Source organism: Perca flavescens, chromosome 5 (genome assembly GCF_004354835.1).
Source record: "Perca flavescens isolate YP-PL-M2 chromosome 5, PFLA_1.0, whole genome shotgun sequence".
In the NCBI taxonomy this organism is placed as follows: Eukaryota; Metazoa; Chordata; class Actinopteri; order Perciformes; family Percidae; genus Perca; species Perca flavescens.
This window is the reverse complement of record NC_041335.1, coordinates 22,459,918-22,473,217: the sequence shown is the minus strand read 5'-3', so window position 1 is coordinate 22,473,217 and position 13,300 is coordinate 22,459,918. Positions and strand designations below refer to the sequence as shown.

The 13,300-nt window shown below is 38.1% G+C and overlaps 1 protein-coding gene across 1 annotated transcript; it reads left to right on the top strand.

Moving 5' to 3' along the window:
• The first annotated feature begins 272 nt into the window (after positions 1-272).
• On the top strand, positions 273-11,300 carry c7a (complement component 7a). Its single transcript, XM_028577964.1, has 18 exons — positions 273-394; positions 594-652; positions 785-863; positions 1,601-1,742; positions 1,827-1,971; positions 2,066-2,204; positions 4,140-4,283; positions 4,409-4,652; positions 5,130-5,243; positions 5,339-5,508; positions 5,639-5,867; positions 8,626-8,797; positions 8,960-9,047; positions 9,331-9,463; positions 9,547-9,735; positions 10,443-10,539; positions 10,633-10,817; positions 10,910-11,300. The coding sequence occupies exons 1-18, from the start codon at positions 389-391 to the stop codon at positions 11,092-11,094; spliced, it is 2,520 nt and encodes an 839-aa protein (XP_028433765.1). The 5' UTR covers positions 273-388; the 3' UTR covers positions 11,095-11,300.
• The last annotated feature ends 2,000 nt before the right edge of the window (positions 11,301-13,300 follow it).

The window sequence follows — 13,300 nt, the reverse complement described above, 5'->3', positions numbered from 1 at the left end:
AAAGTGTCTGCTGTGAGAAAGGGCTGTCAGCTCAAAAACAAATGTGAGAGTCAGAAGAAGAACAGCAGATGAGAGATTCTCACTCCAGAAGGAAACTTTGCTTGCAGTTTCACAATGAGCTTTTTGGCAGGAGTAGCCACACAAATATTATCTTTTCTCTAAAGCAAAGACACGCACACGTACGCACGCACACACGCACGCCACACACACACACACACACACACACACACACACACACACAAATCTTTCCTTTTCTGCATAAAACCCAATGAGTTCCAAGGAATGTTTTTCCAAGAAGTTGACTCCCTAAGAAAACAAAACTTAATTTAAAACAGCATCTCGCTCAAAGCCTCTTCAAGACTCTTCTGTTCGCTGCTCTTCGCTCACCATGAAGGCAAGTAGATTTTACATTCAATAACAGGGAAATAACAAACACATATTTCAGATTTCTACACATTTGATATACAGTATAACCGACATCTTAGAGGTTTTTTTTGCATTTACATCAGTTTACTCCTAAAACCCCTTCATCCCCTGCATCTTATCTTCTTTTCTCTTCATCTCTTCTGCTCTGTTTCTCTTCACTTCTTCAGAGCATTACACTCATTTTAGCAGCCTTGCCATGGCAGCTATTCCTGTTCACTCCCAAAGGGTACATGTGTTTTTGCTTTTCTGTTTCAACATAAAAAACTTTTTTTTTTTAAAAACATTATGAATGACATAAATATGCAATGATTATTTGGTTTCATTTATTGAATCATTTGATTTCAATTTCATTCCCAAGGTTTTGTGACCAGAGAGTTCATTGCCAGTGGGGGCCATATGGTGACTGGTCAGAGTGTGATGGCTGCACCAAATTACAGGTTACAAGGATTTGTTTTAGTATTATAAAATGGGAAGCTCAAATCAAGCAAAATAAAAAAAACATTTACAATGGCTATGACCATGACATTTAATTCCTTTGCACAAGTATCACTCTCCGTCGGAGAAAAAAAAGCATTAGTCAAACGAACTGATAGCTGTCATGGAGCGATGCCGTTCATAGCAGGTTTAAAATCGGCAAAGTAGTATAGTATTTGTACGCTACATTTAGAATATATATAGGCTACTGCATATCTATTGACAGAAACAGTAATTTTACCTCACAGAAAAAAACAGGGGTTTCAGTTTACGCTGCCTCGGTCGGTTAACTGCTCGTCTACTGCTGTCTCGCTGGTTGGGTAATTTGCCATATTGTTTGCTTTCTTTATAGTCTGTGCCAGCTGCTAGTGTAACATTACCTGTGCTGCGTTTGATAGCAGCCCAGGAGGGCCTATTTTATTGTGAACATGCTTAATTATTAATAAAAATCTATTTAAATTGGAATGTGACTATAACTATAATATTGCCATACATGATGACCATTTAATAAAAGTAATGTGAAGGATTGTATCATGTGGACCGCCGACAATTTTGTTGTCATTACTTAGAATTCCTCATGGGGGCGACAGAAACTACGCACTATAGCTTTAAGTAACACTTTATAAAATTATGATTATGTTTTTATTTATTTGCTTGTTAGTATACTTTTTTATCATATTTCTTCACATTTTGGTTACAGACAAGAAGCCGAGCCATGGCTGTCTACGCTCAGTTTGGAGGGAACCCCTGCGATGGGGCGCGAACTGAGACCAGGTCTTGCAAAACCACACAAGGCTGCCCTCTAGAGGATGGATGTGGAAACTGGTTTCGCTGTTTATCGGGTTAGAAATAAATCTCTGTTCGTTCCCATTATCATACTTGTAAATAACATTCACTGAGCTGTTCGTCTGTCTTCTGACCCACAGGGAAGTGTATTAGCCAGTCTCTGCAGTGTAACGGAGATCAGGACTGTGAGGAGGATGGACACGACGAACGTGGCTGTGACATGGATAAACACATTGTATGTCAAAACTCGCTTCTCCCGCCAAATATTGAAGAACTAGGACTCGGGCAAGTGACAAATTCTTTGTGTACCCATTCTTGCACACACAAGCAGGTAGCCTACCATATGCTTACCAGTGGGATACTATTATTGCCTCTGTAGGTTTGATGTGGTGTCAGGGAAGCAGAGGGGCATTGTCATCAACACAAAGAGCTTTGGGGGACAGTGTCGCAACATCTACAGCGGTGTCCACAACACTCTCTACAGACTGCCCCTTAGTACTATCCAGTACAGCTTTATGGTTGGTCATTCTGGAAACATAGTTGTTCCGCTTGGTCACATATTACTTTAAAGGTACCCTGTGGAGTTTTGATTGTTCTTGAACAGCTTTGTTTACATTCAACATTTCTTAACATCCTATTACCACGTGGCATTATTTCTACCTGATAAAACATTTTAAAGCTATTTATAATCTATTGAACTGGTTACATCAACTTGCAGCCTTCTTCTTTTGCTCATTTATCATTATCGTCGCATTTTGTGATCTGGTTCATCTTTGGCAACTAAAACTACTACGCTGGTGTTGAAGTCACTAGGTTAGCCATTTACACCCTGTGTTAAAATGTGATCTGTATTTGGAAATATCTGAATAATGACATCTGATCTGCATATTTGCATTTAAACCTGGTATTAAAGGTGCTCTAAGCGATGTTGGGTGATGTCATTTCTTGTTGACGTTCGAAGTATTGTCAAACAGAATGGAGGCTAGCTCGCCCCTCCCTCCTCCTCATCCCGTCCCCTCACCCTCCTTTTAGCGCACTAACCCCCCAACCCCAAATCCTTGTCGGTTATTGGCTGGAACACTGTTTATGTTTCATGGTGCAGGTTGGCGCAGTTTGTTTTTGTTGCCATTTGTGGAGCCTGGGCTGTCTACAGAGACCGCCATTTTTTACAGTGTGTTCAGTGGACAGGCAGCTAGCGGATAGTGAGAAGATTTTTGCTGAAGATGTTACAAAAAAATGTTGTAGCCTAAAAAACGCTTAGAGCACCTTTAATGACCCTTTAATTACCTCCATCCTTGAGTCTCAATATGTAAATCAGTTAGGCAGACTTGTTAGAAAAAGCAAGACCCAGATCAAGATGTCTGGGAACTCACCATTTTCAGGGCTCAATCCGAGTGGCGGGATTGAAAATTTCCTCTGCACGCAATAGAATAGCGCTACAACCAACCAGTGCAACCCTAGTTGATAGATTAAACTTTTGCCATATCTGGTCGGCAAAACTCCGAACACAGATTCCTTTTTTAAGAATGACTTCAGTGGGCGCCTGGATAGCATACCTGGTAGGTCAGGCACCCATATATAGAGGTTTACTCCTTGACGCAGCAGCAGCAGATTCGACTCTGACCTGCGGCCCTTTGCTGCATGTCATTCCCCCCTCTATCTTCCCCCTTCATGTCTTCAGCTGTCCTACAAATAAAGGCCTAAATGCCAAAAAAAATTATAAAAAAAGAATGACTTCCGTGCTAAACTCCAAGTCAGAGTCGCGGCCAAAGCCGATTCGAAAGACCGCTGTTCGCCAGTAGCAGCAGCCATCTTCTTTGTTTTCAAGTAGCAGGGAATTCATGCGGAACTCTGCCGTCATTATGTAAAGCCCGCCCACCGACTCTATACATGATGTGATTGGCCTGACCAGAATATTTTTTTTCCAGCTCGCAAGCCAACGGAGAGAGTTGCTAGACTGACCCTGGCTGCAAATTACATTTGCTGCCGATAGGGTGCGTCTGGATTTCTAGTTTAGGCATCATCCATTTCTAAATCACTTTTCGCAGGTGACCTATTCAACTTGCTGGGAGGATTTATTTTTCTTAAGTATGTTGTCACAATGTATGTACAGTATTACATTGACAATGATTTACACACGTCACAATGCGAGCCAGACCACTTCCAGATGTGCTCTGGTGAATCAAATCACATTCTTTTCTTAATAAAACATAAACAGATACAGTTTATTCCAGGTGTCTTGTGGTGTGTATGTATGCAAGTCATTCTGTGAATGCCACAAAACTAGTGGTCAAAACATTACTCTATGGCACTAGTGGTCAAAAACTCCACAGGATACCTTTAAAGATTCAACATCTCAGTTTAGTGCATGTTCTGTGCACATTTATTTCATTTTTTAAACATTTCTTGATTTAAATAGTTCATTTAACATAGTTAAACCTGTGCTGTTTCAGGTCAAAGCTCAGAATGACTTCAGTGATGAGACGTACACCAGTAAATGGCACTATGCAAAGGACATTGTCAAAAGAGAGACAGTGACCGGGACCACAACAGGATATAGCAACTATGACTTTCATGAGACACATGACAAGACTCAGGTATGTAGGAACCAGAGAGTTGATCTCTGCATCTTTGTCAGCAAATCCCTGTGATAATGCATGCGATTGGAAGAGGAAAATCCAACTAGAAAATTAAGCTTACCCAGTGATTTTACTCCTTCCAGACCCAAAAGCTTTTGGTTTTAAAGAATGACATAGAGGTAGCTCAGTTCCAGAGCAACTCTCATCAGTACCTCCCATTATCAGAGGTGTTCTGGAAGGCACTGGTTAAACTCCCATCCGTCTATGACTACGCTGCCTACAGGAAGGTTTTAGAGAGGTTTGGAACACATTACCTGTCTGAGGGAAGCCTTGGAGGCTCCTTTAAGATCGTCGCCAAGATTGATGAAGAAACTGAAACAATGATGGGTGAGGATTCGTAAATCATCAGCAGTTTCATGACAAGCCTAAATCAAAGAAAGAAACTTATTATATTAAATATTCATGATGTGACATGTAGGGAACAAAGTACTTTTACCTCACATTCTGATGGTTCACATACATATTTCTTCTGATGGTGGCTGGTTGTGTCTTTGTGTCATTTTGAGAAGTATTATGTATGAACTTTACAGTACAAAAATAGAACTAGGCCATGTTGTTCACCATTGACACCACAGCTAAGCTAAGAGTATTTGCAATACATACATTTTAGAAAAAAAAAAAAAGTATATGTCATCAGAATGCATTTTAATTAAAATGTCAAATATCTGAAATATAATTTAATGAAAGCAAATAACCTACTAGTAGTATTAGTAGTCCATCCATAAAGTGCTGCCTCAATCCTACTGTTAATTTCTGACACTGACTTTGTTTGTCTTTTTCCTTTGACTTTCCGTTGTTTTCTAGTCAGGGAAAGTTCTGACTATAATGAATGTGCAAGGACCAAACGTTGGGTTCTTATATTCCCCATCTACCATGTGAAATGCAAGAAAGGAGGTTCTCCACAAAGATCATCCACTGGTACAATTTTGATGTTAATATTACAAACAAACCAGCTTATGAAAACACTTCACATTACTAAATCCTTTTGTCATCCTCTGCAAACCTTTTTAAAGGAGGTCATTCCAGGAGCAATAATGTGCGAAAGGTGACTGTGCAGGGGGGAGGCATCACACACATCGCAGCACTGGAAGGCATGAGGCTCTCTGATCCGGACAGAAACTGGGAAATGTACTCAAACTGGGCTGAGTCTGTCCGATCATTTCCAAAGGTCATAAAACAAACGGTGAGGGGAAAGTAAAATAATTGCTCTTAAATTTAAAAGAACGAACTTAATGTTGGACTAAATTATATACATTTTAGTGTGACATCTTATTAAATATCACAACACCTACACATCTCTCTTGTTTTGGCAGCTGCGTCCGTTGTCAGAACTGGTGAAGGAGGTTCAGTGTGCTGGGGTGAAGAGGCTCTACCTCCGCAGGGCTATAGAACAGTACCTTACTGAGAGTGACACGTGCCACTGCCGGCCCTGCAGAAACAATGGCATGGTTGTCATGGATGGAGATACATGCAAATGCATCTGTAAGCCTGGCACAACAGGACTGGCCTGTGAGCAGGGAACTGAAGCGGAGGGTCAGCAGGGTGGGTGTTACATTTCAGAAAGGGTTTTTATTGTCACTTTGGTCTTGGTTAAGGTAGTTTGATATGTTTAAAGGAATTATTTGATTATTTGAAGCTTATTTGCTTTCGTGCTGAGGGTTATATGATCAATGTTCTCATCTAACTCTCAGTTTAAAAGCGCATTTCATGAACTATTCCTTTAACTTATCTAAAACTGGTGGTGTCTTTTTCTGGCCATGGCTAAGTATAATGAATTGGCTTAATGAAGTTACCTTAAAGGTAAAATATGTGAGAGGTATTGCTTACTATTTGTAAACACACATTAAAAATTGGCCCAGCCAGGGAGAGAGAGAGAGAGAGAGAGAGAGAGAGAGAGAGAGAGAAGCGGTGGTAGAGCGAACTAGAGAGTGAATGAAGAGAGGGAGCGCCAAACAAAGCAGTGACTCAGTGGCATAAAACATTATTTTCAGAATGTTTCACAGCGGTTACTATCCAACCCACAAATAAACACCCCTCAACCTTGGTGGAAAGGTGCCACATTGATGGATTTCTTGTGAATGCAATGCTTCAAAGCATCTGTGTGTGTCGGTTAAACTTGTGCATTGGTATGAGATTCTGAGGGTCGTGAAAAAGAAGAGGTACCTGGGAATGAGAACAGGCTGCACATCCTGCATTTTTGGCTGGGGGTTACACGCCCACAAGAGGCCCAAAGGCTCTTTGCCTATAAATGTCCCACACAGCAAAATAAAAAAAGGAGAAATACAGGCAGAGGGCAGGGTCTTTGCAGAAACAGACACCGCCACACACATACACAAGTGATGATTGAGAGAGATTATTTATGTATTAGTCTATAATTTTGTTTAGTAAACAACTGCATATTATCCTACCAGACTTTATATCAAAGTCAGTGATTTGATACGGGATATTGGCAAATATTATTCAGGATCAACAAGCTCAGACATACAGTTGCAGCTCTTTCGGGTTTCTGATTCAAGTTCTGTTCACAAATTTTTATTGAACTGTATAATATCATAGGATTCATAAAGTGAATTCATCAGGGTCAAATTGTCTAGGTAGTAGGTTTATGCTCTAATAATGGTCATTCTTTTGCTTTTTACAATACAGTACCTAAGTAAGTCAGTCACTCTTTATTGGATTACACTGTAAATCCGAACGTTCAAAGTACTTAAATAGATTAAGTAGTGTATACTCAAGGTTTTAGAAAAATGTCTACTAACTTAATTTTTTCAAGTTGGTGTAACATGTTCTTCATTAACTTAAAAACATAACTTAAGACAACTTAATATAATTGAGTAATAACATACTAATAATGATAAAGTCCTGCACTGTTAATTTTAACAAGTTGACTTTACTTAAAAAATGTATGGAAACTCATTGCCTTGAAGAAAGTAAGTTCAATGAACTTAGTAATAGTAAATTAGTGCAACTTTATTGTTCTGAGTAAACAATACTTAATAAACTTATATTTTCTAAGTGAAAACAGCTTGTTTATTCTGAGTAAGTAACACTCAATAAGCTTAAACTTATTAAGTGAGACAACTTGTTTATTTTAAGTAAATGACACTTAATTAGCTCATGGTTTTTAAGTTAATCAAGCTTGCTTTTTTTAAGTAAATACTTAATTAGCTCAAATTTTTTAAGTGAGCACTACTTAATGTTAATGACTTATCATTATTAGTATGTTATTACGCAATTCTATTAAGTTGTCTTAAGTTATGTTTTTAAGTTAATGAAGAACATGTTACACCAACTTGAAAAAATTAAGTTAGTAGAAATTTTTCTAAAACTTTGAGTATACACTACTTAATCTATTTAAGTACTTTGAACGTAAACTGAACCAGAAAACAAGTCAGTAGCATTCAGTAGTGCTCACTTAAAAAATGTGAGCTAATTAAGTATTTACTTAAAAAAAGCAAGCTTGATTAACTTACAAACCATGAGCTATTAAGTGTCATTTACTTAAAATAAACAAGTTGTCTTCACTTAACAAGTATAAGCTTATTGAGTGTTACTTACTCAGAATAAACAAGCTGTGTTCACTTAAAAAAAATTAAATTTATTAAGTATTGTTTACTCAGAACAATTAAGGTGCACTAATTTACCATTACTAAGTTCATTGAACTTACTTTTTTCAAGGCAATGAGTTTGCATACATTTATTAAGTAAAATCAACTTGTTAAAATTAACAGTTACTCAGTTATATTCAGTTATACTCAGTTATACAATTATATTAAAAATGTGAGCTAATTAAGTATTTACTTAAAAAAGCAAGCTTGATTAACTTAAAAACCATGAGCTAATTAAGTGTCATTTACTTAAAATAGACAAGTTGTTTTCACTTAATAAGTTTAAGCTTATTGAGTGTTACTTACTCAGAATAAACAAGCTGTGTTCACTTAGAAAATATAAGTTTATTAAGTATTGTTTACTCAGAACAATAAAGTTGCACTAATTTACTATTACTAAGTTCATTGAACTTACTTTTTTCAAGGCAATGAGTTTCCATACATTTTTTAAGTAAAGTCAACTTGTTAAAATTAACAGTGCAGGACTTTATCATTATTAGTATGTTATTACTCAATTCTATTAAGATGTCTTAAGTTATGTTTTTAAGTTAATGAAGAACATGTTACACCAACTTGAAAAAATTAAGTTAGTAGAAATTGTTATCTATTTAAGTACTTTGAACGTTCGGATTTACAGTGCTGTTTTATATTTCTCACTTTCTCCCTCTTTCTTTCTGTTATTGCCCATTAAGGAGTGATCCACGGTAGTTGGGCATGCTGGTCAGCCTGGTCAGCGTGCTCTGGGGTTCGAAGGTCAAGAAGTCGTTCCTGCTCTAATCCCACTCCTCAGAACGGGGGACAACAATGTATCGGAGAACCCACTGAGACGTCAGACTGTGAAGACCAAGACCTGCAATACTTGAAGTCAGAGAGAGTTGAAGTTTTATTTTGCAGTATGAATTTTGTAACATTTTTGTAACAAGCACCAGGAGTCATTGCATTGAATTTACAATAAGATGAAGTTTCCCACTGGTTTTCATCAATATGCAAGTCTACAACATCCTATTTTTAACTATTTTTCTACAGAACCATGGAGCCTCAGTGCTTTGACCAAACTCTCCCAGCAAGTCAGAAGTGTGGAAACCCACCTGTTCTCATCAATGGCTACATCCTGGTAAAGATGACAAACTTGAAGTTACCGTACATTATGGAACAAGTTATTGCAATCATTTTTACAATCACACTAATTGATTTTACAGTATTGGGTCAGTCAGTATTACCCAGAAGGCCACAGTTCAGTGTTACTCCTTTAATAATTTATGTTTTATCAGTCAGCCTAATTGAAATATTCATATTTCTGTTTCTTAATTTCTATTCCCTTTTTAAGATGTTTCTGTACAGAAATCAGAACTGAAAAATAAAACATAATCACTTTTTTGTCACTCTATGCTCCACAGGTCCCTAAAGACATTTACCTTGTGGGTAGTAAGGTTGAGTATACCTGCACTGCCGGTTATTATCTTGTTGGTGACAGCACCCTAGAATGCACTGCTAATCAATCCTGGTCTACCAGCCCTGGACTGTGCACAGGTGAATACCGATAACCAAAGTGTAACATTTACAATCAAAACAAATTACAGAGTTAATTTGTTAAAGTCCCACTTTTCTCCCAGTCTCAAGGTGCAACATTAAGTCCCTCACTGAAGACGTCATAGCCTCACCTTTACAGCATGCCTATGCCATAGGGGACACCGTCACCTTGTCCTGTCCAGTGGGTAGACAGCTACTTGGAGAAGCAACAATTATTTGTGACCCCAGTCTGCATTTTTCACCAGACCCAGCAGGAATCAAATGCAGCCCAGGTACATTTTACTTCAAGGTTTAAAACTACAAAAGACTATTAAAAGTAGTCCAATGGATGGCATGGACCTGCTGTGTAACACATTGGACTGGCAGTATATTTCACTTCCAACGTTTCATTTCAATCAGGAGAGATAGGTTGAAATGTTAGAGTCTTTGGTGATTAGACTGCATCGCAATGTTAAATTATAAGGGGAATAGAGGCCGTAGATATATAGGAATATCCCACCACCCCCGCGATGGAGTCTAGACACTGATGGAGGTGATGAATGGATAAAGAAAGCCAGAAGATCTGGATGGATGTGATGTGAAGCGAGGCATGTGATGGAGGAACCCTGGGTGCTGGGAATGATGAGAACTAGAGGTGAATGGGGTGGAGGAGGTTTGCATCGATTTTGCCTGAAATGACAACTGACAGCAGCAAAGAGTAGACAGATTTAAAGTTTGAATGCAACAACACAATAGCTCACAGAGATTGTGGCAAAATCTGGTTGGTTTAACTGAAAGAGTAAACACCCACATTCAGCTATTGACAATGCAGCTGATGAGGAGATGGGAGAGTGAAATGTAAAGCATAGTAGTTTTCCTGAATGAACTTACGCTGAGCTTCATTTGTTCTTTACTGTTTCATATACTATATTTCTATCATTGAATTGATTAATATTAGTCTGTTATCAATGTGGATAAATTATGTCTATGTATCCCACAGTCAGTACACCACAACAACCCTCTCCTTCAGTGCAATGTAAACCATGGGAGAAGTCTTCCAGAGGAAAATGTGTTTGCAAAATGCCTTTCGAATGCAGGTATGTTTGCTCAACCAATCATCACTTTTTGCAAAATGGACTAATTTGATGAATTATTTTGTTACTGTGTTTGATGATGATTTTTGTCACTAGTTCATCTTTGGAGGTGTGTGCCACTACTTTCGTGAATAGAAAATCAGTCCTTCTGAATGTGTGCAAAATGCATGCACTGCAGTGTATTGGAAAGAACTACACAATAGCAGAGGACAGCACCTGCAAGTGGCCGGAGCACAACACAACAGACTGCACCAACTGTCACATGTGGGAGATCTGTGACGGTAGGGACATCTCAAAGCTACAAACAATCCATGATAACAGTATTTGCAATTTGTAGTCATTGATCTTATTTGTCTTCACACCGTTCTTTTAGATCAAACCAACGAGTGTCGCTGTAAGGACTCTGCAGATTGCTTAACCCCGGGATTAAATGTGTGCGTTCAAGTTGGGGAGGATGCGACTGCAGCGTCTCAGACCATGAGCGAGTGTGAAGCAGGACTACAGCGATGTAAGGGACAAAAGGTGTCAGTTGTCAGTATCTTACCTTGTGGTGCTTGAGGATGCAAGAGGAGGAATTGACCTTATATCTTCACCTTCCTTTACACATTAATCCTCCACACTTAACACTTAACCTCATATTTTTCAGTGAATTAGTATTGTACCAAGTGTCACTGCTTCGCCACATTGTAAAAGTACACATTTATGCATGTATAAATCTATAATGTAAAACTGTATTGAGACAAGGAATAAATAGCATAACACCAGCCTTCATTATTGTACTTTTTCATATTGAGAGGCAGAGATATGACCCAAAAGCCTAATGTAATATAATTATTCCAGAGAAATGTTGAGATGTATATTTCTGTCACAGTAAATACTGCTTGTACACTGCAAAAAGAAGAAATAGTTTTGTTAGTTGCCCAGTGTTCTGGCCTGAGATAGTCTATTTCAAAAGATGTCATGTGCTTACTAAACCAGACAGCGCTCAGCCTGCCAAGCAAACCCTTGCTGAAAATCTATTGTAGCCTCTGGCTAGCTTCCCTCTCACGGTGTGAGTGCATGTGTTTGAATTTGCCTGTGAAACTGTGTGAAGACACCAGTTACTTGATGTCTCCTTATCACACCAAAATGCTTATTGTCGGCAGATGTACATTCCTCAGTTACACCGCGTTGTACAGAAAGGCTGGTGGGTGAGAGGAAGGTTCTAGAAAATGCTCCAGAGTTAGCACAAATGGTCCACTCTTAAAGGTGTGAAACACACAAACTGACATACAGAGGTTTTTTGGGTGAGAGAAAGAATATGCAGGCATGAACAGGCAGGCTATGACTCTCAATGAGCCAAGTCTAAGGAACTCTAAATAAATATACATATGGTGACAAAATAGAAATAAACATCAGTAAGTTGTTAGGCGAAAGCCTCTCTGTTAGTCAGTGGGAGATGGACAGTGAATCTACAGGTTATAATGCAGCCCTGTTTTAGCTTTGTGAAGATGCATTTTTAGACACTCTGTTTTTGAAATAATTTGTTTAGCTTAAAAGTTAATTTTATCTGGTTTTCACTGGAAAGCAAAAATATATACAATATGTGTATATTCTGAACAATTTACAACAGTTTGTTTAAAACTATTATAGAATCAATTTATCCCATTGTGCTGTTCTGGTGTTTCTATCCCTGCATGCATTGGGCATGTCACCAGTTTGTTAAAGGGCTCACATTCACATCTGCAGGCAGTTTAGAGTTATAATTTCACCTAACCTGCTTTCTAAATTATAATTAGTATTGTACATTTAGCCCATTTTGGGGATGATTGGGATTTATGAAATAAACCATGTCAGCCCCTGATCACTACATGCTGAGGAAACTTTAAAGTTTTTGCCTTTACTGATAAAACTATACTTAATTCCAGCAGCAAAAGTAGGTGACCAGTTGAATCCTTTCTGAGGTCTGTCTCTTTTTCACCTTATTTTTCCAGCCCTCTGTAAAAATAAACAAAAGCTGCTTGTCAGGGACTTAATAAAACATTATCTTGCTTTTCTGTCCCTCCCATTCTGTATTTCCATCTCTGTCCCCGTTTAACCCTCCTAGATAGAAATGTTTACTCTACAAACAGGCTTAAGAGTGGAACAATCAATAGCAAACCAGAAAAAAATACCAAAATAGTATACAGCAAAGTTTGGGATGTTTTTTTCCACAAATATAAATTATAAGAACCCTTTAACTATCATTCCATTAAATTAATTTAGTTTTACGTCACAATTTTTTCAAGCTCTCAAATACCTAAATGTGTCAGACATTTTCTTTTTTGAAAGTTTGTCTCCACCCAGTGGACACTTCATTGCATTACATGCAAGACAATTACAGAGACTAGTTGATTAGTTTCAATAACAAAAGTTTTATTAACAATGTAAAATGACCTATATCAGCTTTGACTACTGTACCTTCACTGTGCCCTAAACATTGATCACTATCAATAATACGCAAGACCCATGCTGCCTGGCCTCTGTCTGCACTGGATTGCCTCAGGCAGAGGGAGACCCTCCCTACTTATAACAACCAACAGATTCTTTGCTAACCATCTTTGAAAATAATTAAGAAAGCATTGCGTAAAGAGTATGTGTATATACAAGTCTAATGTCTTAATTTATAGATAGATATTGTGTGCAAAGAAGTTTTTCATTTTGAGTATTGTATGATATATTCCATTTTGATGCTGGAAAGTTAAAGTTGGATACAGGTACTTGGTTTATGGAAGACTAAATTAAG